At 41.4% G+C, this 24,928-nt stretch overlaps 1 protein-coding gene across 6 annotated transcripts in view; it reads left to right on the top strand.

Annotated features, from left to right (window-relative positions):
- The window catches only part of NCOA1 (nuclear receptor coactivator 1), a 227,458-nt gene that overhangs the window by 129,958 nt on the left and 72,572 nt on the right, over window positions 1–24,928 (top strand). For all 6 annotated transcript variants that reach the window (XM_056128705.1, XM_056128714.1, XM_056128695.1 and 3 more), the window contains exons 6-10: window positions 2,638–2,804; window positions 7,386–7,483; window positions 18,759–18,936; window positions 22,566–22,745; window positions 24,002–24,097. In XM_056128705.1, the coding sequence (XP_055984680.1) occupies window positions 2,638–2,804; window positions 7,386–7,483; window positions 18,759–18,936; window positions 22,566–22,745; window positions 24,002–24,097 (719 nt within the window). The remainder of the gene's footprint in view (window positions 1–2,637; window positions 2,805–7,385; window positions 7,484–18,758; window positions 18,937–22,565; window positions 22,746–24,001; window positions 24,098–24,928) is intronic.

The following is a 24,928-nucleotide window of genomic DNA, read 5'->3' as shown; positions in this document are numbered from 1 at the left end:
GGGTTCTGCATGAGTACTATCTTACAGTGTTTCTTAGTTTTATTGTTACATATGCTGTCTCCCCAAAGAGATGGTGACCTCATTCATCCTAAAGAGCACATAGTAGACCCCAGGGGAGTTTCTCTGAACTTGTTTGGTGGATTGAGCTATCTCATATTTCTCGCCTGCTACCTCACCTCTGTTCTCATCATCTTAACTCTTCTTGGAGAATGAAGATGAAAATGCTTGTCTTAAGCTGATGGACAGCTGTGCCTTCTGCGTGTTTATTACTACTGTTCTCCTCAGCACATGCTTATTAAATGCTTCAATTCGACCAGCACCATGTGCACAATGCTGGAAGGATGTAAGTTAAGAGCGAGAGACTTGTGTCCTGTCCCCAGGAGCTTCCAAATCTGCTCATGTCCCTCATTCTTTTTTGTAAACTTTTCTGGGCTCATTCTACCCCTGAAATTAAATAATCAAACAGGATACTGATAAGTAACAGGTAGATTAAATGAGTAGTATATGCCAGGAGGTAATTAGCGTCACTCTTCCTGTCACTGTCACTGTCACTGTCCTCCCGTTGTTCATCAATTTGCTCGAGCGGGCCCAGTAACGTCTCCATTGTGACAATTGTTACTGTGTTTGGCATATTGAATACATCACGGGGAACTTGCCAGGCTTTGCCATGTGGGCGAGATACTTTCAGTAGCTTGCCAGGCTCTCTGAGAGGGGCGGAGGAATCGAACTCGGGTCGGCCATGTCGGCCGCTTGCAGGGCAAACACCCTACCCGCTGTGCTATCACTCCAGCCCTCTGAGTTAATAAACCATCAGATAGTCACAACAGGAAGGAACAATTCCTACTTTACAGATAAGGAAATAAATACTTAGAAAGTTAAATTGTGTGAAATAACTTGTAAAGGTTACATAGCTAGCCAATGACAGGGGAGTCCATGAGCTTTGAAGTGCTCTGCCATGTTCTTTACCATGGCATGTTTGTGAGTCTTGTGATCTGGCCTGGACCTAGCCTTTGCCTTTGATTCCTTGTATACAGTCTGTAGTTCAGCCATACTGAACTCCTTAAAGGTTCTTTAACAGTGATGTTTCCACTCTTACTTTACATCTTTGAAATCTTCGTTTTTCAGGAGCCAGGCTTCCTTATGAATAGGTTTGGACATCCATTGAGGGTTAGGTGCCATCTCTGTGCTCTTAACCAGCATTGTGATCTTGTCACGTAGAATTGTAATGACCTGTTTCCTTTTCTTTGTTCTTCCACTAATTGGGGACTGGGTCTAATTTATTCACTATGGATCCCCAGGACACAGTACATCGTTTTTGATACGTGATAAATATAGAAGCATTGTTGAAAAAAGGGGTAACTTGAAGGGGAAAGGGATACATGAGATATTAACTCCTAGCGGCATTAATTAGCATGCATGCGGTATGAATGAAAATAAAGTGGGTTAATGAGACACATTCACGGCCTAGAATAATAAAGGAAACCTTTTCCATTAAGGTAAATGTTTTTGGTGATCTTCCGCCCCTGGCCTGTCAGTTTTCGGTTTTTTTCTTTATCTGACCTCTGACCATACCTTTTCTCATCTTCTATCCTTGTTTATTAATGACTTCACTTTGAGGTGATTTCCTTAATCCTGTTCATAAGTCATTTTATAGCTACCTCACCATTAGTTCTTTTTTCCTATTTATTTATTGAATCACCATGAGAGCAGTCACAAAGCTTTTGGGTTTCAGTCTCGATCATACAATGATGACACACCAGTCCCTTCACCAGTGTACATTTTCCACTACCAAAAACCCCAGTATACTCCTTATCCCACACCCTCCCCCTACCTGTATGGCAGATGATTTCCACATTACTCTCTCTCTACTTTGATTATATTCAGTATTTCAACACCAGACCCACCATTATTATTTGGGATTTTACCCCAACACTCATATCTGCCAAAGAAGCAACATTAGACAATTTGTTTTCTATTGCTGATTATGAATAGCATATGATGTCATGCAGCCACAGTGGAATTCTGAAATCTTAATAATTAAATCTGGAGGGATTTCTGCCAAAAGCAGCTGGGTTCCGAGATTTGTTTCTGAGTCTCTGGGATCATGGCTTAAGCTGCTTGTTGAGTAGCCCCCTCACCATTAATTCTTAAGGCTTCCCATCACCTCTGTCCCTATCCTAATTCATTTGACCACTTTTCCTTTCTACAGTGGGTACGAGCACTTAAGTTTCAGACAAAACTTAATGTTGAAGTCAGATTTTGAGGACCCATCAAGTAAATTCAGTTAACTTATATTGAGAAGTAAACCACATAAATGTAGACAAGTCATATGTATTAGACCACCATTTTAAAAAATGGGCATTACCACCTCCTCCCATGTGTCGGGGGGTGCAAGGATGTGGGGGCACTTGGATGCAGTTGGGGACACTTTGTTTGCTTAATGAAAGTATGGGAGGGAGTGTGTTTAGTGATTTTTTTTTTCTGGAAAGGCTGAGAGGTGATAGGTCAAAAAAAAGTTTGGGAACCTTACCTTAGCCTGCATTGATTAAGTCTAGTAATTCTTTGAGGTAAAATCTAAAATCTCTTGCATATCAAAATCTGTTACTCTACACTAACTAGAGTTTCTTTGTATAACAGTACTGAAAAGAGGCGCAGGGAGCAAGAAAACAAATATTTAGAGGAGCTAGCTGAGTTGTTATCTGCCAACATCAGTGACATTGACAGCTTAAGTGTAAAACCAGACAAATGCAAGATTTTGAAGAAGACAGTCGATCAGATACAGCTGATGAAGAGAATGGAACAAGGTAAGGAATTCTTTTCAAATCTTGTGCGCTTTGTTGCTAAGATATTTGCAAGTTCTTTTACCTTAGTATTATTAAAATTACTTTAAAATTTTTATCTTATTAGAGAAAGACAAATTTAGATGCTATTTATTTTAGAGAGTGAATCTGAGTGCCTTCTTGTTAAAACAAAGTAACTTATTAAGTTATCTTGGAAACTGGTTGCCTTGGGTCATTATGAGGCACAGAGTCCTAGGAGAAGAAGTTAGGAGTCACTGGATGCACTTTGAGGTAGACAAAAGACTGTGGAAGGAGTATGTGCATGAAAAAGAATGGAACACATAAATCTGTTAACTGAGGAAATTAAGAAAAAATTTTCACACTGGAGAAGAATGTAGGGATAAGCTAAACTAGCCAGAAAAGCAAAAACACAAAATATGTGAGAAAGCAGTTGGGCCAGAGAGAGAGGACAGCATTTAAGTCACACATTCCTTGGCTAATTTGGGAGCTATAGTTATGTAGCCATACTAACATAGTAAAGATTGATTGATCTAAAAATTATAACAGCACTGGAAAGATGGAGGAAAAAGAAACGTGTGTATTGAAGGTTGAGGTTAAAGTCTTACCATGTCTGATAGCATGTCAAAAGATTGTTTAATATGGACACACACAGAATATAACAAAAAAGCATGTTAGTGAGAAATATGAACTATGTTAGCCTGTGGGGTCGGCTAGTTGATTGGTGCCCAGAGATGGTCAGATTTTGATTCCTTTCACCTTCTTTGTTGTACCATTCTTAGAGGGTGGTCATTATCCATGTGGCCAGAAGTAGTGTACTTGTCCATATCTTAGCTAACACAAAGGGAAGGAAGAAAATTGGAAAGCCTGATTTCTTTCTTTCTAAGGACAAGATACAGAAATTATATGTCACTTTGATCACATGCCTTTAAACAGAAATAAATGTCACAGCTACTCCTGCCTTAGATTTGCTTATATTATCAGATGCTTTACTTTTCATACATGTATATTTAATATTTGGGACTTTACATTTTATATTTTTTTGGAACTTGTTTTAGAAGACAAAATTCTCGAGCCAGGGAGATTCTTTGAAGGGCTGCATTCTTTGCATACAGGAGATTTGATTTCACTCTTCAGCACTACATGGTCTCCTGATCACTGCTGGGAGTATCCCCTGAGCACCACCAGGTGTAACCCAAAAAACAAAAATAAACCAACCTAAGCTGTCTTAGGTTGGAGCGATAGCACAGCGGTAGGGCGTTCGCCTTACAAGCGGCCAACATGGCCGACCCGAGTTCGATTCCTCCGCCCCTCTCGGAGAGCCCGGCAAGCTACCGAGAGTATTCGATATGCCAGACACAGTAACAACAAAGTCTCTAATGGAGATGTTACTGGGCCCGCTCGAGCAAATCGAGCAAAAGCTGTCTTAATATTATAAACACAAAAGACAATGATAGAAGTACATTTTAGAATTAAGGGAGAAATTGGTACTCCCGGCAGCACTCAAGGGACCATGCCCCACCAGGGTGGTGAGGGTCGAGTAACACCACATCCTCAGGACTGTCATTGAACCACAGTCATGGTTGGCCAAGAATCACTAGACGTGGCTCCTACGCCCCCCAAATACTGCTTGGGGGACCCTAACTCACCCCCTCGAATAAAAAACTCAATTAAAACACTGGCAAAAGCCCTGAATAGACATTTCTCTGAAGAAGACAAATAAATGGTCCATAAGCAGAAGGAAAAATATGTTCAATATCATTAGCCATCAGAAAAATGTAAATCAAATCACTGTCTTTACTCATTATACCCTCCCGGGATGACTATAATCAAAAAGATAACAACAAATGCTAGTGAGATGAAAGAAATTGAAATCTTTGCACATTGCTGGTAGCATGTAAATTTATGTAGCCCCTTTGGAAAACAATTTATAATTCGTCAAGAGATAAACATAAAGGAAGCCTATGACCCAGTAATTCTACTCTTGGATATATGCCCAAGAGAAAGAAAAACTTATTTTGGGGGGGGGTTGTTTTGGGGCCACAATCAGTGGTGCTCAGAGCTTACTCTTGACTCAGTGCTCGGGAATCACTCCTGGCGGGGCTTGGGAACCTTGTGGGGTGCTGCTAGGGACTGAACCCCTGTAGGCTACATGCACGTCAAAAGCCCTACTCACTCTATTGCTCCAATCCCAGAAAAACACTTTTGCACACAAAAACTTGTACATGGATATGCATAACTGCACAATCCATAGCCAAATAAGATAGTTATAAATGAATAAACCTTGAAAATCTTATGCTGAGCAAAGAAGCCAGTCACACAGGCCCACAAGTTGTATGGCTCCATTTATGTCAAGTATTTAGAACAGTCAGATCATACAGAAAGTGTGATTGATAGTTGCCCAGCTCTTGACACTGTTGAGAAAGTGCTAGAGCACATGGAGTTTCTTTTGTAAGGCGTTGAAATGTTATATGGGTTATATCATAAAGGCCTTGTTATTGTAAGTACTGTATGAGAGAACATTTTATACTTAACCAGATTTGCAAAAATTAAAACCTGTGATGCTCTTACACGTCAGCAAGGATGCGGAAAAAACTAAACTCCTTATTGCGACTAACGGTACAGCCGCCTTGAGATCATATTATTAATACTTAGTAATCTTGAAAATAGAAAATAAACACATTATTTTTTTTTTGTTTTTAGGCTACACCGAGCAATGCTCAGGGGTTATTCCTGGCTTTGCACCCAGGAATTATTCCTGGTGGTTCTCAGGGGACCAAATGGGATGCAGGGATTGAAAAGGGCTGGCCAGATGCCAGGCAAGAGTCCTACCTGCTGTACTACCACTCCAGCTGAAAATGAACACATTCTGGGGCCAGAGAAATAGAACAGTGTGCAAGACACTCCCCCTAGCACTGTTTGTTGTGGCCCAAAAACAAATATAAAATAAACACATTCTGTAATCCAGCATTTCACTTTGATTGTTTGTCCTAAGGAAACTGTCACATGTGTACAAAAGAGGAGATATTGGAAGTAATTTATTACCACACTTTCTGTAGTAGTCAAAGGTCTCTCTCAAGAGGGACTAGAAACTGTGGGTTGCTTGTTATGTATGTAATACTGTACAGCAGCTCAAATGAATGAACCAAAACTGTGATTTTATGTCATTAAATCTCAGAATAAGTTGGGTAGAAAAAGTAATTTGAGAAAGTCTGTACATTTATGTAAACACAATAATGTGTTGCTTGTAAAATCAAATGTATTGCTAAAGTATAATTACATACCCAAAATACTAGTTATTTCTTAATAGAATTGGTAGCAGAATTTCTGCTCTTTACGACATCTTATTTTAAACTAAGGGATCGGAGTGATAATACAAGATTGAAGGCACTTGTATGCGGCTGACCCCAGTTCAATCCCCTGTACCTCATTGGTACCCCAGACACCACCAGGAGTGACCCCTGAGCACTGCTGGGTATGAACAAAACAAACAAGAAAAAAAAAACTGAAGGAAAGGGCTAAATACAATTAATAGCCCCGAGAAATGATTTTTTTCTGTGTGTATCTATGCTGTGTCATTTTTTCCTTTAGAGAGATTATTTGAAATATCTCATGTTAATTTTTGTTTGTGTGTATGATTGTGGAGTTCTACCCACTGGTGCTAGGGGCTTGCTTCTTGGTGGTGCTCAGGATGTCATGTGGTGTCAGGGATGAACCCCAGACCTCCAGCATGCAAAGCACATGCTTAGCCCTTTGAACCGTCTCTCCAGCCCCTGGAGTATTTCATATTTTAAAGTTAAAAGTGAGTCTCTATTCAGTACTACCATATTTGGTTTTGGGAAAACTAACTAGTTTGACTGAAAACTTTTGTTGAAGTATGCTGATGCTTCAAGATGATGGATGGATTTTTCAGAATCTCTGACAAAAGAATCCCTAATCATTTACTACCTACAGTTTTATCAATTGGATTATCATGACATGAATGTGAACGGTTCATGCAGGTTCACAGGAGGCGGGGTCATAGCTTCTTGTCTCTTCATCTAGAACTAAATCAGAAAAAAGAAAAATGCTTACATTTTATCCATTTCTTCAACACTTTGTACAGTTTTTAAAGGGTTTTTTTGTTTAAGTGTTTGTTGCTTTTTTGGCCACACCCAGCGGTGCTCAGGGTTCCTCCTGGCTCTGCACTGGAGATGGGGCGGGGGGGGGGGGGGCGGGATGTCACTCCTGGTGGTGTTGGTGGTCTGGGGTGCCTGGGATTGAGCCCAGTTGTCTGTGTATAAGGTAAGCGCCGTCTGCTGTACTACTGCTCAGGCCCCAAACAGTTATATGTTTATATTGGTTTCTATTTTCCTTAGGACACTGGACCTACCTCGTAGGTCAGAATTCATATCCTTTTGCAGCTACATAATATTTATTTAATGCGGGGCACATTGGTTAACTTTGGTGACCTTCAGTTTACTCTTCCACAAGATGAGTATAATTAAGATTTAATATAAAGTGCCTAGATAAATTATTTTTAATCAGAAATCAGGTGAATTTGCATCTTGATAAGCTTTATGGAAATACACCCTCTTTCTTTCACAGAGAAATCAACAACTGACGATGAAGTACAGAAATCAGACATCTCTTCAAGTAGCCAAGGAGTGATAGAAAAGGAATCCTTGGGGCCTCTTCTTTTGGAGGTAGCTATTCTCATCGACTAAGAAAGCGTGATCGAAACATTTATTCCGGCAAATTTCATTTTTTTCCTTCAATTTGTTGTATGTCTTACACCCAGTCTGTGAATTACAAAGTAAGGGACTAGGAATGTACTTGATGGTAGAATGCATACTTCGCATGTGCAGGGCCTGTGGCTCAGTTCCCATCATCTCTATCACACTACCATTCACCGTCCTCCCCAAAACAAATCAAGTATAAAAACAAAGTAAAGTTTTAAAGAACTTCGAATAATTATTAGAGAACTTGACCTTTGTAGAATTAAACGTGAATAATGAACATGGGAAGTTTATAAAGGCATTTCAAAATAGTTGGACAACTGAAGCCAATACTATCTTTGCCATTTATTTCTGTGGTGTTGAGGTCTAGTTGGGAACATAAGCACTGGAATTCTTTTGCTAGCCTTTACCAGCTATATCTCCGTAGAATTCCACTTTTGAGTCAAGTATGGTCCCGTTATATTGAAGTAAGTACTTTAATTGTTTATGTAAACATAGTAAGAGAACTATTTTGTCAAGCATCTTTTTAAAATAAACACTTACACTTTATGTAAAATCTTTACATCTCATGATGCCAGGGATCAAACCGAGGGCCTCACATACGCAAGGCAGACACTACTACGGAGCCATATTCATGGGCCTAGAACACAGACCTCTTTTTTATTTTTAATTTTTTTATTAAATCACTGTGAGATACACAATTACAAAGTTGTTCGTGATTGGGTTTCAGATATACAATGCTCCAACACCCATCCCTTCATCAGTGTATAGTTCCCCAGTTTTCCTCCCCCCATCTCTTACTCCCCACCCACACACACTCAGTGTGTGTCTATGCCAGGCACTCTCTCTCTCCCTCCCTCCCCCCCGCCCCCTCTCTCACTCTCTCGCTCTCACTCTTGCTCTCACTCTCTTGCTCTCCTTCCCCCCTCTTTTGGGCATTATAGAATGCAGGCACCTTAAACTTGAACTATTCTGTGTAATTTTCACCAGTGTTTCCTATACAGTCTATTCTCTTCTCAACTCAGATGTTACAGTTCTATGCAGTTTCATCACCTTTAAGGCTTTCATGTGTGAATGTTTCAAAATCACATATATGTTCACTTATGTGCCATTCCCACAGTGTATGACTTTCAGTCCCTAGGCTAATTATATTTAGTATAGACACTTAGCATATACTTTTTGTTATATACATATATGTTTATATTGCTATACTTGTGTTTGTCTGTAAAATAGTCTTTCCTTGGCCTGCCTCAAGGCCTTTCCTTTCTGGAGAAGTAATCCTAACAATTTAAATTGTATAAGCCTCTTTATTTTTTCACTTCTTCAACACAGTTTTTTCTTATTACCTTATCTCCTTTTTTTTTTTTTATAGACCATAATTCCTGTCACTAGCACTGCTAGTGGGAGAACATTCTCTATTGAGTTTTTGCTTTTCTAACCCAGAAACAACCTATCTTCTCCTTGTTTCAGCTTCCATTTCACAGGGATGACACCCAAATATGTAATTTTTTACTTTCACTTCTTCCAGTACTCTATTCCTAGACCATCAACAGACTGCTAAATATTATTGATTCTTTTTAAAAACTGCCTCCACAAGATTTAAATTCTTTATTTCCCTTCATTTTAGCAAAGCGCTTGGTTGCTTTAGAGAAGTGTTTCCCTTAGTGGGTGCTACTGTCCCTTGTGGGGCAAAGGGATGTTGAAAGATTCAAGGGGGTAGTAGCAACTTCTGGTGCAGTTTGGTGGAGTTTTCTAGTTATTTGCTTGAAAAAGTAGATTTCTAGGGGGCAGCTGAGTGATCTTTATTTTCTGGAAAAGAAAGGGGGGGGGGGGGTGCAGCAGACCAAAGAAATATGCTTGGCATCCTCTGCTTTAGAATATTGGTTTTAAGTTTTCTTACCAAGGGAACAAGCAGATATTTGTGTAATATACAAGACACTGTCCATTAAAATTGGGGAGAAACACCACTCAGGGAAGGCACACACATATAATTGGGAGAAAGGAAGCTATACTTGTAATGAACTCTTTTGTATCATACTTTTACAGCAGACTCAAAGGATTGTGTGACACATTTTGAGAGCAGTGTGCTAACAAATACAGTAAAAATGTTAGTGGTAGAATCTAAGCAGTGGATATATAGCTGTTCATTATAAAACTCACCTTTGCTATATTTTGCAATATTTGAATATAAACTAATCTTTAGAAAGGACCATTTTTCAGCTCATTTTCTGCTTCTTCTCCATCTCTTCTCCCTGCTTGCCACCTTCACCATCCCATTACATTCTGGCCCTACCTGACCTTCGTCCAGCCCCAGACTAACTCTCCGCACTGCAAGAATTTGTGGACTAGGTTTTTCATATCTTATAGTGTTTTTTTTCCTTTAAGCGAGGGTTCTGTCTGCCTTATTTATGCCCCGTCTTTAAAACTAGCCTAAGAACCTTATATCCTCTTTCACTTTGTTGTTTAGTAAATGTATTTTCTAGACATAATGTCATTTGAGATGTTGCAGTTGTATAAGGCATATAGAGAGAGGTTTAGCGAGAGAGAGAGAGCTTTGAGTTTTGGCTTGTGTTGGAAAATGGTCATCATTTCAATCCTACATTCAGCACACATCTTCAGAAAGCACACTGATCAATACTGAGAGCAAACAGATTATCCACCCTGAATACAACACAACTGAGACAGAGATCATTACAACTTGAATTCACACAGCGTTTGCAAAAAGGTCAAAGCCCTTCAAACAGACACTTGCTCAAAGACATACAGATGGCTAGTAGGCATATGAAAAATAATCATTGTTTGTGACTGAAATACAAATCAAAACAATGATTTATCTTCTCGCACCAGTGAGAGTAACAGACATCAAAAAGATTAAGGAAGGAGGAAGGGGGTTTAAAAAAAAATTGATTGGAAGCACCCAGTGTTGGTGGTGATGTGGTAAGAGAGGAACCTCTTTCACTGTTGGTGGGAATATCACCTAAGTTCAGTCTCTGCAAAGCAGTATGGAGACTTCTGTACAGTTTAAGACTAGAACTCCCATATAACCCAGCAATACTACTTCAACATCTACCCCAACCAAAGTACAAAAACATCAACTCAGAAGAATATATGCACACCCTTGCTCGTGACAGCACTTAATACAGGAGCTGGGATGTGGAAAGAACCCAACATAGGTGCATGGATAAAGAAGCTGTGGTGTGTATGCACAGTGAAGTTCTGAGCGGTTGTAAGGAAAGATGGAACCATGCAGCTTGCTGCAACACGGATGGAATTGGGGAATATAATGTTAAGTGAAATAAGCTGGAGGGAGAAGGACAAATACGGGATGATCTCATTCATCTGTGGAATCTGAGAGTCAGAATAAGACCATAGACAGTTGTGATCAGGGGCAAACCCTGGACATTGGAGTACAGAACCAATTTTTCAAATGATAAGGAAGGGGGTCGCGGTGGGGAGGAGCAGACTAGAGGAGACATAGGAAAGTGGTGGAGGGTCGTGAGCTCTTTGGTGGTGGTGGAGTGGAGGAATTTTGTGTATCGATAACCATAAAGTATAATACTTTTATACCTCTCTAAACTACAATAAAATAAAAAATTTTTGTAAGGCAAAACACTTTAAAATGAACAATAACCACAAGACATCTCAAAAATACTGTAAAATAAAAATAAAGGGGCCAGAGCAATAATAGTACAGCGAGTAAGATATTTGCTCCGCACATGACCCAGGTTCAATCTCTGATATACCGTAGGATTCCCTGAGAACCACCAGGAGTGACTCCTGAGTGCAGAGCCAGGAGTAGCCCCTGAGCATTCCTGAGTGTGGCCCAAAAACAACCAAAAAAGGAGAAGCAACAGCAGGTGGGGTATGTGCCTTGCATGCAGCCAGCCCAGGTTTGATCCTCCTCACCCATATGGTCCCTGAGCCCCACCGGGAGTGATCCCTGAGCACAGAACTAGGAGTAAGCCCTCAGTACCACTGAGTGTGACCCAAAAACAAAAGTAGAAAATAAAGTTGTTTTTTGAAGCTGATGAAATCATTACCTTGAAAAGCACTGTGAATCAAATTAAAACTAACACAGCATTTTAAAAAATTAAGATATTAGGCAATTATTTTGAAATGTAAGAAATCACATCAAATTAAAATTCCGAAAAACTTAGGAGTATATTTAGATTCTTGATCTCAGGGAACTCGAATAACATTTGACTTATGAGCCACGATTATTGAAGCAGAGCCTGAAAACAGAATTTCTTACTTTTGGAGCCAGGGGTTTTTGTCTCCAGAAAGGAGATTGTCCAGGGTTAAGGCACTTTTTCTTTCTCAGAGGATCGTGATCCCCAGTACTACATAGGGTTTCTCTGGCACCAGCAGGAAAGATCCCTGAGCACAGAACCATCAACAAACTCTGAACACTACCAGTATGGCCCAGCCTCCCCCCTCCCCCCCACAAAAAAAACCCTTAGCTTTCATAGATTTCCAGGTTGCTTTTGTAACCTTTTCCATCCCTTCTTCTAAGTCTCCACGCCATCTTCACCCCCCACATCCCCACACCCACACACTCCTATTCTGTTTTTGTTGCCTTCAGCTCTCAGGCATTTAGCCCTCCTTGGCAGCTAAGAAAAGTCGCGGTAGAAACGCCTCCATGAGATAGTCGATTGGATTTTCCAGGTTGCAGTCCAGAGTGGCCCTATTCAGTAAGTGACAAGCCACACGTGGCTATTTAAAGCCAAATTAAATAAACTTAAAGATTAGTTCTGTGGTCTCACCCGCCAGGGCCCACTTGTGGTTAGGGGTTTCTGGGCTAGACAACAGAGATGTAGAATATTTCCATCATTAAAGAAACTTCTGTTTCATAGCACTCGTCTGGAGGAATGTGCTCAAATTGGAGAAAAAAAAAATCGCATAACTGAAAACTGACCAAACACCCACCACACGGTTTTCTGTTTACTTCTCACCTCTTAAATATAAATATGGCTAGCATGAATTAAAAATGGAAGCCACTGGAGATAATTTAAGTGCCCTACCCGCTGTGCGCTCTCTCTCCAGCACCAAGGCGCTTTATAAAAAGCTCTTCTTTATCTCTTGCTCTTTGCTGTCCAGCTCCTCTGCCTGCCCTTCGGAACCCTGCATCATCTGACTCCGACGCTTCTCTCCAGAAAAAGTTTGGAGGACTCCCTCTTTCTTGCACGTGCACTGAGGCCTTCTCGCCTCCTCGCCGGCTCTCTGCCATGTGCTGCACTGCTGTGTGTCCCAGACACCACCGATCTAACCTTCTTGGCTAGAGCTTGGCTTTCTAGCTTCTTCTTAGCCTTTGTTTACCTTACCTGCTTCTTAGGAGATAGCGCCCCCCAGGCTTCCAGCCTCCGCTCTTTTTTCTTTTCTTTGATTCTGTACATATTCACTTACATCTGTACCTGCATGATATACTTACGTGTTTGTTTACACATGTGTGTGTGTGTGTGTGTGTGTGTGTGTGTGAGAGAGAGAGAGAGAGAGAGAGAGAGAGAGAGAGAGAGAGAGAGAGTCTACAGTACCTATTTGGGTTCTCTGATTTCAAGTTGCAGACATGATTCTGACTAAAGCAAAAATTTATTGGGATGTCCTTTGGCTATCTCAGAGTGATGCTTGGAAATAAGATGAAATTAAGGCATCTCAGAGGAACTAGAAAGCAGAAACTGTATGAAAGGTCTCTGAGAAAGAACCATCTGGACAGTCAAGTGTCCTGCTGTTAGAATGAGTGTATTCCAGCCAAGGTTGCATTTTATGTAATTTTCCTCAAGGTTCCCATTTTGAGAGAGAGTCTCCCAATGGTCTGATTGAAAAATCCACAATACTTTATTTAATGACGAAGAAGTAACTCCCCAAAGGAAATCTCAATACTCTTTACAAGAAAAGATGATTGTAGTTTAAGAAAAAAAAATAGAAACCAAATGATAGTATTTGTTCCTGTAAATCACAGATGTCTGCTTTTAACCCAAATCTCTCTTCAGAGCTTCCCTTTACTGTAACCCTGCTGTGTTTAGAACTTCTCCATCTGAGTGTTCCTCCATTATATTAAATGTTACTTTTGGTTTTGGTTTTGGTTCTAAGGCCACACTGGCAGTGCTCAGGAATCACTCTTGGTGGGCTTAGGGAACGATACGGGGTGCCGGGGATTGAACCCCAGGTTGGCCACGTGCAAGGCAAATGCCCTACCCCCTGCTCTATCAGTCCACCCCCCAAATACTGTAGCACTGAAACATTTTAAAAACTAAACCTGCTAAATTTATTCCTTTAATGCAAGTTTGGGAGGTGGGGGGAGACAATTTTTTAAAGTAAAATAATGCCCCCTGGATTTTCCCTGCTTGTGGCTCCTTCTCAGGAACAGACCCTTACCTCCAGGAACTGGAGCGATGACTGAAGGCCAGTGCCCGGCCTGTAAGGCCAGGATGTGGCAGGAGCAGCGGTGACAGCGGGTGCAGAGGCCCCAGGGCCCGCCCAGTGCTCCTTTCTCCTCTCGCCTCACATCCTCGGCCCTGGCCTTTCGAGTCGGCTCCAGGTGAACAGGGATCTCAGTAACACGGTCTGCTTAACCTCTCAGCTAGTTCGAATGTTTCTTCCACCCCCAGGACCCCATAAGTTCCTGTTGTGTGCCTTGCTAGACTTGACTCAGGTGTGTCATGCCCTCTGCCCAGGAAAACTTACCCATGCCAGCCAGCCCTGCTGCCCTGCCAAAGATTTGCTCTGCCTGATGTTTGCTCTATACTGTAACAGTGTGGGCTTTTAGAGACTTTGATATTATTAAGATTTGAGCCAGAGAGATAGTAGAGGAGGTTTAGTTGTTTATCTTGCATCTGGCTGATTCCTATTCAGTCCCTGGATCCTTATATTGTCCCCTGAACACCGAGTCAGGAGTAAGCCCTGAGCACTGCCTGGTTTGACCCAAACAATTCCCCCCACCAAAAAAAAATTAATAATAATAATAATCTGTGTTTTCATCCTAGAACTTTGCCCAATGACTGACACATATGTGGTCATTTTTGTTTCCTATTTAGTCTTGTACCTCTGGGGCCCCATGGTGGTCCTCAAAGGGTGGGCAGTATGCTGTTTGGAGAGAAAATCCCTGTGATTTATTTTGTTGCACTTGATGGCCAGGCATTAGATCTCATCTCTCTGCGCAACTCAGTGTTGGAGCTTGGGGAAACTGTAAGACTCTTCTCCAAGAGTCGACTTTGAAGTTAATTTTGTGTACAGCACATGAGGAAAACTTGTAGAAGAAGAACAATTATTAGCAGATATAGAAATTCGATTCCTCCGCCCCTCTCGGAGAGCCCAGCAAGCTACCAAGAGTATCTTGCCCCCACGGCAGAGCCTGGCAAGCTCCCCGTGATGTATTCGATATGCCAAACACAGTAACAACAAAGTCTCCAATGGAGACGTTACTGGGCCCGCTCGAGCAAATCGATGATCAACGGGAGGGCCTTTACTTTACCTTTACTTTTACTATAGAAATTAGGGATGCTTGTATATTCATAGGAAGAGTCTCAACAACAACAAAAACCTCCCCTCAAAATGTTACCAACCTCAGGGCTGGAGCGATAGCACAGCGGGTAGGGCATTTACCTTGCACATAGCTGACCCAGGTTCAATTCCCAGCATCCCATATGGTCCCCCAAGCACTGCCAGGAGTGATTCCTGAGTGCAGAGCCAGGAGAAACCCCTGAGCATGGCCGGGTGTGACCCAAGAGGCAAAAAAAAAAAAAAAAAATTATCAATCTCTTGGGGATAGGATTTTTTTAGATAGATTTTTTTTTTACTATTTCATTTCCATATGTAAAAATTTTATGATCATATAATTAATTCATAAGTTTCAAAAGTAGGCATCTGCAGCAACAGACAGGCCATCAGTTGTCCAGAGTAGGGTCAGGCAAAACTTCTCTGCAGTAGTGAGGGAGCCTCCATCAAGCACTTGTTCCACACCAGGCTCTTCTGGGGACAGTCAAAAGAAATATGATGCCGCAGACTTCACAGAGGAAACCGCACATCCCTGTAACCGAGGCCAAGCAGAGACCTTGTGAAAGTTCTGCATTCCCCGTAAGGCTGACCAGCTGCCGGGCTGAATGTTCCAGAAACCAGTTACTAGAATAACATCCCAGCCTGGCAGTGAGGTCAGGTGTAGACGGGAGGAGAACTTGGAGGAGCCCCAGTAAGCCTGTGAAAACAGAAGAGAAAAACTGCAAGACTCCAGACATACTGCAGTGAAGGAAAAATCCTCCAGGAATCCAAAGGTCTTCGAAATGGCTGCACCTCGTAGTACAGCTGGATCTCTGGGCTTTGCTAGGGTAAAGGGTCCAGGGTGGGCACAGAGCACACCAGCTTTGATTAGGCTTCGATTTGGCAAAGATGATCCCAGGGTCTTTCCCTGCTGTCAGGGCAGACCACTGATAACTTCTACACATATCCAGAGATAGACACAGAAAGTTAAGAAAGCAAGGGACCGAGTGACAAGGGCTTTGAGGATATAAGAAACATATTTGAAGGCAGATGAAATATAAAGACAGAACTTCTCGATGGAGCTGGGATATGGCTTTTAGAAGTGGTTCACCAGCAAACAGCCAGATGTCATTCAATGCCAGCCCTGCTTCTTGCCTGGTGTCTTTTGTTAGGTTCTTTAGTAAACTCCTTAGAGAGACAAAAAAAATTAAGAGTTAAATGGTATTTACACCAATTTCAGTTCCTAGCTGTGATGTGTCTAAAATGTTTAGGTTTACTTTTAAAACAGTTATGTGTTGGTTGTTTGGGGGGGCATGCCTGTCTGTGTTTAGGGTTTACTCCTGGCTCTGCTCTCTTCACTGGCCCAGGGGATCATTGCCAGGTGCCAGAGATGGAACCACGGTCAGCTGTGTGCGAGGCAAGCACCATACCATCTGTACTATCTCTCTGGGCCCAACAAGGATTTTAAATAAGAGTTTTATTTGTGGTCATATTTTTAAATTATTATTATTATTTATTGGGGGGTTATACCTGGCAGTGCTTGGGGAACCATGAAATGCTGGGGATCAAACCTGGGCCTCCTGCATAAAAGTATGTGTTCCAGCCAGTTCAGTTACCTCTTCATTCTTGTGCTTCAGTATTTCTGAAAATCTTGGTTGAAAGCCTTATCACATAGCTTAAGGATGTGATTATGTTCCATTTATTTTAATGTATTATTTAAATGATCAGTTGAAGGAGATTATTATAGAAAATATTTGATCAGGTAAGTATCTTAAGTCATGATGCTGACTCAAAAATTCAATCCAGTGCAAAGTCTGAAGTATATGCATTACACGCATGAAGTCCTGAGTTCAGTCCCTGTCACTACTTTGCCTCCACCCAGCATTACTGGGTATAACCCTGGTGGCCCCCAGCCTCCTGGGTCTGAGCAGCATTTCATAACTGGACCCAAACAAACTGAATAACCAGGCTGAGTATCACAGGGGGTGGCGCCCTCCCCCTTGAGCACCACCAGGGAAGACCCCCCAAAATAAAAAAAAAAATACTAGCTACCAATTGTGTGAGGGTTTTTATTTAAATTCCATCTTCTTTTCTCAAACACTGATTTTCCTAATGAAAAGATATTGCATTTCCATGTACCAGAAAAATTTTTTTAATAAAGGAAAGAAAATAGCTCAGATAGGAAGGTTTCTTTGAGCAGATAAAATTTTTCTGGTTCTAAGTGTTTGAACTAAGAAGAAAAATTTTATATGATTCACATTATTTTCAGCGAAAAAAAAAAAAAGAAAAAAATCACAATGGCAGCATTTCAAAGCCTCCATTTCCAAGGCTTTCTCTCTTGCATGAGAGTCTTTTTAAAAGGCAGCTTGTTTTTATAGTCATTGTAAAAATTTCGTCTTTACCCTGAAGAAACAAAACCAAAGGTTTTTTTTTATATGAAAAATATTTGCTGGGGAGCATATAATCATTACCACTTGTCATTTTGAAAAAAGTCAGCGAAATTTGGACACTCACCTTTGTTTAAAGGAAAATGAGGAGAGAGGACACAGCATAAGATGCTTGCCTCTCACGTGGCCAGCCCCAGTTTGATTCCTCACCACATACGGTCCCACAAGCACCACCACTAGTAATTCCTAAGGACAGTCAGGAGTAACTCTGGGTACCACTGGGTGTGGCCCAAACTCTGATAATGAATAGCATAAAAATATTATTAGATGGCTTTTTGAGGATGCTTGCCACAGACAACCAGCAAACCCCTGTGTAATACAAAGAACTTTTATGGTCATTTTCTGTCTCGTTACAAAATTTTGTGAAGCTTCTTTAAAATCTTGTTTTATTGCTTGAATACATTGTGTAGGAAGTAAGCTGCAGTATATAGTAGTACACGGAAAGAGGGTAAAGAAGACATTATTAACCTCCGCCTTCTGATCTTAACAGATTCTGTGGTTGGTGATAATCGAGGGTCAGGACTGAGTGAGCTGCCAGCTGTCAAAGTGTCCATTAAGCTGAATTTTTCCCCTTGTGCCTTAGTTTACTCTGCAAGTCGTGGTTCAGACTCTGCCCCCATTACTGTCAATATTATGGTCCCCTTGGAAGATGTCTGTGGGGCTCGTTCAGACACCCCCAGCTCTATCTCACTGCACAGGAGTTCTCTTTGACTTGGCTCCTGGCCATCTCTTCAGCCAATCTTTCTTTACACACATGACATTTCCCACCTACTCCTGCAATGCCGCGTGCTGTCATCTCCTAGAGGGCTGTCCTCTCCCTTCTGCCTCAGCTGTGCTTCCTCCATTCCTCCATTCCTCTTCCCTTCCTCCCTGGGCTGTTTCTGAGTAGGGTCTGGGAGGAGATTTTTCTTACCCTGTTTCACCCCATCCTGGTATGTGTCCTGGGTGCTCATAGAATATTCTCTGTATGTCTCTGATGTGCATGTTTCTCCCCCATTATACTGCAAGTTCTTTGAGTGCAAGTTCAAACATCTATGACTTTGAGATGTTTGTGACTTTTCACATCCATTACTATAACTGTTCTGAGGAAGACAGTTGACATACGTATTCGTGCCTACTTGACACTTTAGTTTGAATTACATCAAAATTCTGTCCCCTCCACAGACAACATGCAATAGTAAATTTTCTACTCAGTTCTATTTTTTTAAACTTGACATGTATTTCTAACCTCTTTTTCAATAGAGAAAAGTGCATTTATTTTTCTTTCATGTTATAATCTCCTGACTTCTGAAATATCTTCCTCTCCCCCGACCCTGGCTTTCCAGGCTTTAGATGGATTCTTCTTTGTGGTGAACTGTGAAGGAAGAATTGTTTTTGTGTCAGAAAATGTGACCAGCTACTTGGGTTACAATCAGGAGGAATTGATGAACACCAGTGTCTACAGCATCCTGCACGTGGGGGATCATGCAGAGTTTGTAAAGAATCTGCTTCCCAAATCACTAGGTAAAAAGAAATGTGTTTTTTAAAAGAATGCTAATGCCAGTAGCTTCTCTTTATGCCATTGATGTTGTGCATTGTTATATTTATAGTGTGTGCTAGCAAATATATGTCATAATCTATGAAAATATGAAATATATATGAAAATCTTGCTTGAGTGGCAGATGTGACTGAAGGGGAAGGCATCAGCTGACTGACAGAGCATTCCCCTTCTCCTTCTCCTCTCGACTATACCATACTTAGGGGACAGCACGGGGAAGCCAAGCAGTCAGTTGCTTTGCCATAAGAAACTTCTGCTCGCAGCTCTGTATTCAGTTTTGATTATATGCATGAAAGAGACAGATGTATATCCTTCTCACAGCAACTCTGCTCAAAGACAGAGAAAGGGGAGGAAGGCCAGGAAGGATGACAGGAACTGGGGAAGGCAAGGGTATACTCTCATATGTCCCGGGTCTCAGTTCAGGAGCTCCATATGTGGTTGAATTGGTGGTTCCCTGCCAGAGGAGCCTCACTGGGAAGATGATGAGGTCTGTGCCCCCTCCAATTCCTTCACTCAGCCATGGACCCATCCTTTTGCTCTAATGTTGAGGGGGGGACATAGGCAATAATTCCCTTATCGCAAAACCAAAAACGCATGTCAACTGTACCAGTGTCTCTTCACTGTTCAAATTGTTCCCACAGTGGAACAGAAACCTTTTTCTCCTTTGAAAGGAATATTCTCTGTTTATAACTTGTAACTAGTTATAAACTTATAATCTGTAATCATTGTGGCTATACTTTTTGCTTTTTTTTTTTAAGTTTGCTTTTGTTTGGGACTCACACCTGGCAATGCTCAGGGGTTACTCCTGGCTCTGCACTAGTAGTGCACAGGTGACATATGCGATGCTGGGGATCGAACCCAGCTTGACCACATGCTAGGCAAGCACTCTGCTCACTGTGTATTCACTCTAGGCCCCAGGAGTCAGTTCCTATTAAGTTCACTAAGTTGATTGTTGAACTGACAGTTGTTTGTTTTGTTCCAGAATCCTAACAGGTTTGTAAGTTTAGAGATAAATAGTGGATTCCTGGGGCTCGGGAGGTAGCTTAGAGAGCTAGTGAGCATGTACAGGGCACAGAACACAGGGTCCCTGATCACAGAGCTCCCTGTGAGTACCAGGAAAGAATCACTTGGGATGGCTCCAAACAAACAAAAGTGGATCCTTTTATTCCCCTGTACTATTTGTTCCTAGCAGAACCAAGACTGTACTTCAGTCCATTTCCGGGATTTCCCCTAACAAGGGTAGAGTAGTGAGACAGTGGGAAAGACAAGATTGACTTTCTGCCATCTTGCAGTACATGGCCAAAACCACCCCAGAGGAAAAGGGGAGAGCCCCCTTCTATGCTGATACCTTCTGGGATCCATGAAGTTCTTCTCTTTGGACACACACATGCGATCTACAAGAAAGATGATATTTTAGGCACACATGGAACAGGCACTGTACAAAAAGGAATGTCTGGGGCTGGAGCGGTAGTAGGGCATTTGCTTTGCATGAAGCTGACCTGAGTTCCATCCCCAGCATCCCATATGGTCCCCCAAGCACTGCCAAGAATAATTCCTCAGTGCAGAGCTAGAAGTAACCCCTGAGCATTGCAGGGGATGTGACCCCCCCTAAAAAAATTTAAAAAGAATGCCCCACAAGTGTTACCATGGCAAAACTGGAAGAATATGATGTTACCCAGTGCTGCCCAGCATGCTTTGGCGTGTTGTAAACAAGCAAGAAAAGGGCACAATTCATTCCAAGAGAACTAACATAAAGCCCAAGAGATCATACAGCAATCATGGCACTTGCCTTACATGTGGCCTACCCAGGTTGGATTCCCAGCATCCAATAGGGTCACCTGAGCACCACCAAGAGTGATCCCTGAGCACAGAGCTAAACGGAAACCCAGAGCACCACCAGGTTCGGCACAAAAACAAAACAGCCAAGAGATCTTATGCTTATATTGAGCATGATAAGCACTCTCAGAGCTGAATCGGCTCTCTGGAACATGAAAAAGAACGAAGACAGAGAAAGGCACTTGGGTACATCAGAAGTGCCAGCCTGTTCCACCCAGAGGACCCTTGGTGAAAACCAGTAAAAAGCAGCCTGTGTGCTGGAACCCATTTCCCAGGAGTTCAGAGCAAGATGGTGTTTAAAAATACAAAAAGTACTTGGGATATTTTGGGGGTAGAGAGAAGGGTCGTTCCCAGCTGTGCTGAAGATTTACTCCTGGGTGTGAGAACTTGCCCCTGCCAGTGCTGGGGATGGAAGCAGGGCCAGCCAGCCGCATGCAAGGCAAGAGCCTTAACCCTGACAGTCTCTCAGCCCAAGAGCTCTGGCTTATTAAAATAAAAGAATTCAGTAGGACAAAGCAAGGAGAGTTCAGTAGAAAGAATAAGGTTGTGGGGGAGCAGAGAAAGAGCTCTTTTCTAGAACCCCCTTCACCCCCAAGACCCGATGATTCCCCTGGGCACCGCCAGGAGTGACACCCCACTAGATCAGGAGCTTCTGAGTGTTGCCGGATATGGCCCCAAACAAAATTTTAAAATAAAATTTTAAGAGGCAGCCACTAGTCATGATGAGAGAATAGCCTTGGGACCCTGCCAGCCCCTGTGGGTCAGACATCACCCTGCGGCTTCGTGGTCAGGAGCCCCCAAAGCTTCCTCCCGCTTGAAATCTACAGACAGCTTTCCTATAGATAATTTAATGTGTTTATGTTGATTCATTTTAGTGCATTAACTTATTGATTTACCCCTATGTTCAGGGTATCATAGCATTAAACTGAAAATAAAATGCAAGAAAAAAAAGGATTCTAAAAAACAAAAAAACCAAGATTGGTTTCTATCCTAATACTTTTTTGCACCATAGACTGCCTTAAGAAAATTTTTTTTGATTAATAGTATCATAAATCACAGAATCACAATTTTTTTTAAAGAAAAGAATTTAGTGTTTTGGTTAATTTGTTTGGGGGCCATAGTTAGCAATGCTTGGGGTTACTCCTAGCTTTGCACTCAGGAATTACACCTGGTCGTGCTCAGGGAACCCTAGGGGATACCAGGGAGCAAAACTGGTTCAGTCACTTGCAAGGCAAACACCCTACCCCATGTACTGTCGTTCTTGCCCCAGAAAAGAAATTTTTTAATCCTTTCCCCTCAAAAGTGCACAAGCATACATAGCCCTTCGCATAATGGTAGATCTGAGGTTTTCAGTCATTTCCAACGAATAACTGGAAACAAATGCAGAAGCTAATTAGGTCTCTAAAATTCTGAGCAAAAGAGCTGGTAAGCTAGTCATTTTTAACTATTGTCTTTATCTATGATAAAAGCTACTGGTAAGGATCATGTATTGTATGCATGAGGCCCTGGGTTCAGTCTCCTGTACTGCCCACAAAGAATGAATCAGGATATTTGGAGGGCCTTGTCTGTAAGGGGGAAAGTGCTTTATAAAATTTCTTGGAAATGTTACAGTTTTCTAACTAATGGTCATAAGTAGATCAGAAAAAGTCTGTCTTTTAGTCTGTATATTTAGTTAAGCAGGTGACTTATTGCTTGGTTGTCTTAAGAGTTTAGACTTTTCACCTTATTCACAGGAAAAAATTCCATTTTTCTTCCACAGTAAGTGGAGTTCCTTGGCCCCAAGAAGCAGCACGACGAAATAGCCATACCTTTAATTGTAGGATGTTAATACACCCTCCAGATGAGCCAGGCACGGAGAACCAAGAAGCTTGCCAGAGATATGAAGTAATGCAGTGTTTTACTGTGTCACAGCCAAAATCCATTCAAGAGGATGGAGAAGGTAAAACAAAAAGCTTCTTTTTTTTTTTTTAAGGTATTTGATGGCTTTTTCCATGGCTTCAGGACAGAGAGATAATTGATTACACGCTGCCTTCTTCAGATATTTCCACTTACTTGACTCTGTGTCATAGTGGCTGTTCAATTTGCTATTTATTAATACTTAAGGAAAAACAACAACTGGAATCATGCTTTTTAAACAGCCCCAAAGACTGAGTCTTAATCTGGCATTCCTAATAAAATGTCAAAGTCAAACCAACTTGCTGCCTAGAAATAAGAGCTGTAACTGCTGCCAGTTGGAAATGTACCAGATGTAGCAGGCTGCCGAGCAGCTCTGATTTTTAGAAAGTTTCAAGTTTAGAGTGTAGAGAACATTGGAGAATAGAGTTCTCAAGTTTGAGGCCATACAAGGTAATTATAAGGCAAAAGCTCATGAAGAGATGAAAGCACAGCCAAAGCTCTAAGAAGAACACGGTATCAGCAAGCAGTTAGTTAAATTGACATTCAATGAGTTTTCCATGTGAGCTTAAATTGAGCTAAGTTAAGAACTCCTCAAATCATAAATTAAAGTACGAAGCAGGGAAAGCAATCACTGGGAAGTTAGTTGGATGCCAGGAAGACCAAGTAGGCAGCAGATCACAGCTGGAAGTGAATGCCACCCACCCCTGGGACTTTGCACGGTCCACATGGCAGCTCCATCCACGGTTACTCAGGTTCAAGCTGTGTGATAGCAGGTGTCACATTCTCAAAATTGGAACTGGAACTTTGCAAAAAGTAGTTATATCTGAAAATAGAAGTCCTCTGTTAAAACCAAAATAATACTCGTTCAAAGTAGTTCATTGTTCTTTCTCTCTCAGGGTATTTATTATCTGAAGAGTCGTTATAGGAATGATTTTAGTAGCCATCTACACACACACACATATGCATACATATATATATATATATATATACATAACAACTCATAGTTTTCTTTAAGTCTAACCAAAAATACTACTTTAAATTGTTGTTATCTCAGTACATGAACTATACCAGTGTCCTCTAATATATGTGAGAGCATTCACTGAGAAGGGTTCGTTTGTTTCTGCCTAGAGCTGCCAGTTGGGGGTTGCCATACGTTTGGTTTCTACATTATACTATCAGATCATTGTGATGCTGAAATTGTTACATGCATTTTTGTAAAAACCTTGATGGCAGGCGATAGATGTGAACCATTTTCTGTTCTCTTTCCTTCCTTCAATTCCCCCTTCTCAACTTTGGTAGATTTCCAGTCATGTTTGATTTGTATCGCGCGGCGGTTACCTCGGCCTCCAGCCATCACCGGTGTCGAGTCCTTTATGACCAAGCAAGATACTACAGGTACCAATTGCATATTCCAAATGTTCAATCAGTATGTGATGTAACACAATCTTTCAAATTAACTGTGAACAAAATCTTCTATCTTTTATTGTGAGCTTCTTCTGCTCAGTAGTTCGTACAGAAAACACCGTAAATGATGTTTTGTGCATTTTAGACTTCTTAAACATTTCCATGGGCAAGATACTAGGTATATAAAATAGTTGAAAGTATTCGCATACCTCTAATGCTTTTGGTTATAAATTCTTTTATAATCATGGAAAATAATTTATGTTCAGTGATTTATATAAGATTTATTTATAGATGAATATAAATATGGTGGTTTTGATATGTTTCTGTGTGTCTGATATGCTTTCCTTTTTCTTTAAATGTATTCAGCACATTCTTACTGAGTGCTTAGAAGTACCTGTCACTTTGTGTGAGATTGCTTAGGGTAAGCAAAAATCAGTGATACAGTTACAAATTGTGGTCTGTTCTGTTGCTGAAAAAGTATGAGGTGTGTGGCAAAAGTTGAGAGAGACTGGATTGGAGCAATAATAGAGCGTGTAGGGCACTTGCCTTTCAGTAGGGTACAAGCTAACCAGGGTTCAATCCCTAGCACCCATATAGTCCCTTGAGCACTGCCAGGAGTAATTGTTGAGTGAAGTGCCAAGAGTAATCCCTGAGCATTACAGGTGTCACCCAAAAACACCGTATCACTTATCACTGCCATCCCGTTGTTCATCGATTTACTGAGTGGGCACCAGTAACATCTCCATTCGTCCCAGCCCTGAGATTTTAGCAGCCTCTTATTACTCGTCTTTCTCAATGATGGAAGGCTCTTTCAGGGTTAGG

This window comes from Sorex fumeus, unplaced genomic scaffold, assembly GCF_029834395.1.
Source record: "Sorex fumeus unplaced genomic scaffold, SorFum_2.1 ptg000006l, whole genome shotgun sequence".
Taxonomy (NCBI): Eukaryota; Metazoa; Chordata; class Mammalia; order Eulipotyphla; family Soricidae; genus Sorex; species Sorex fumeus.
This window is presented reverse-complemented; position numbering and strand designations above follow the sequence as displayed.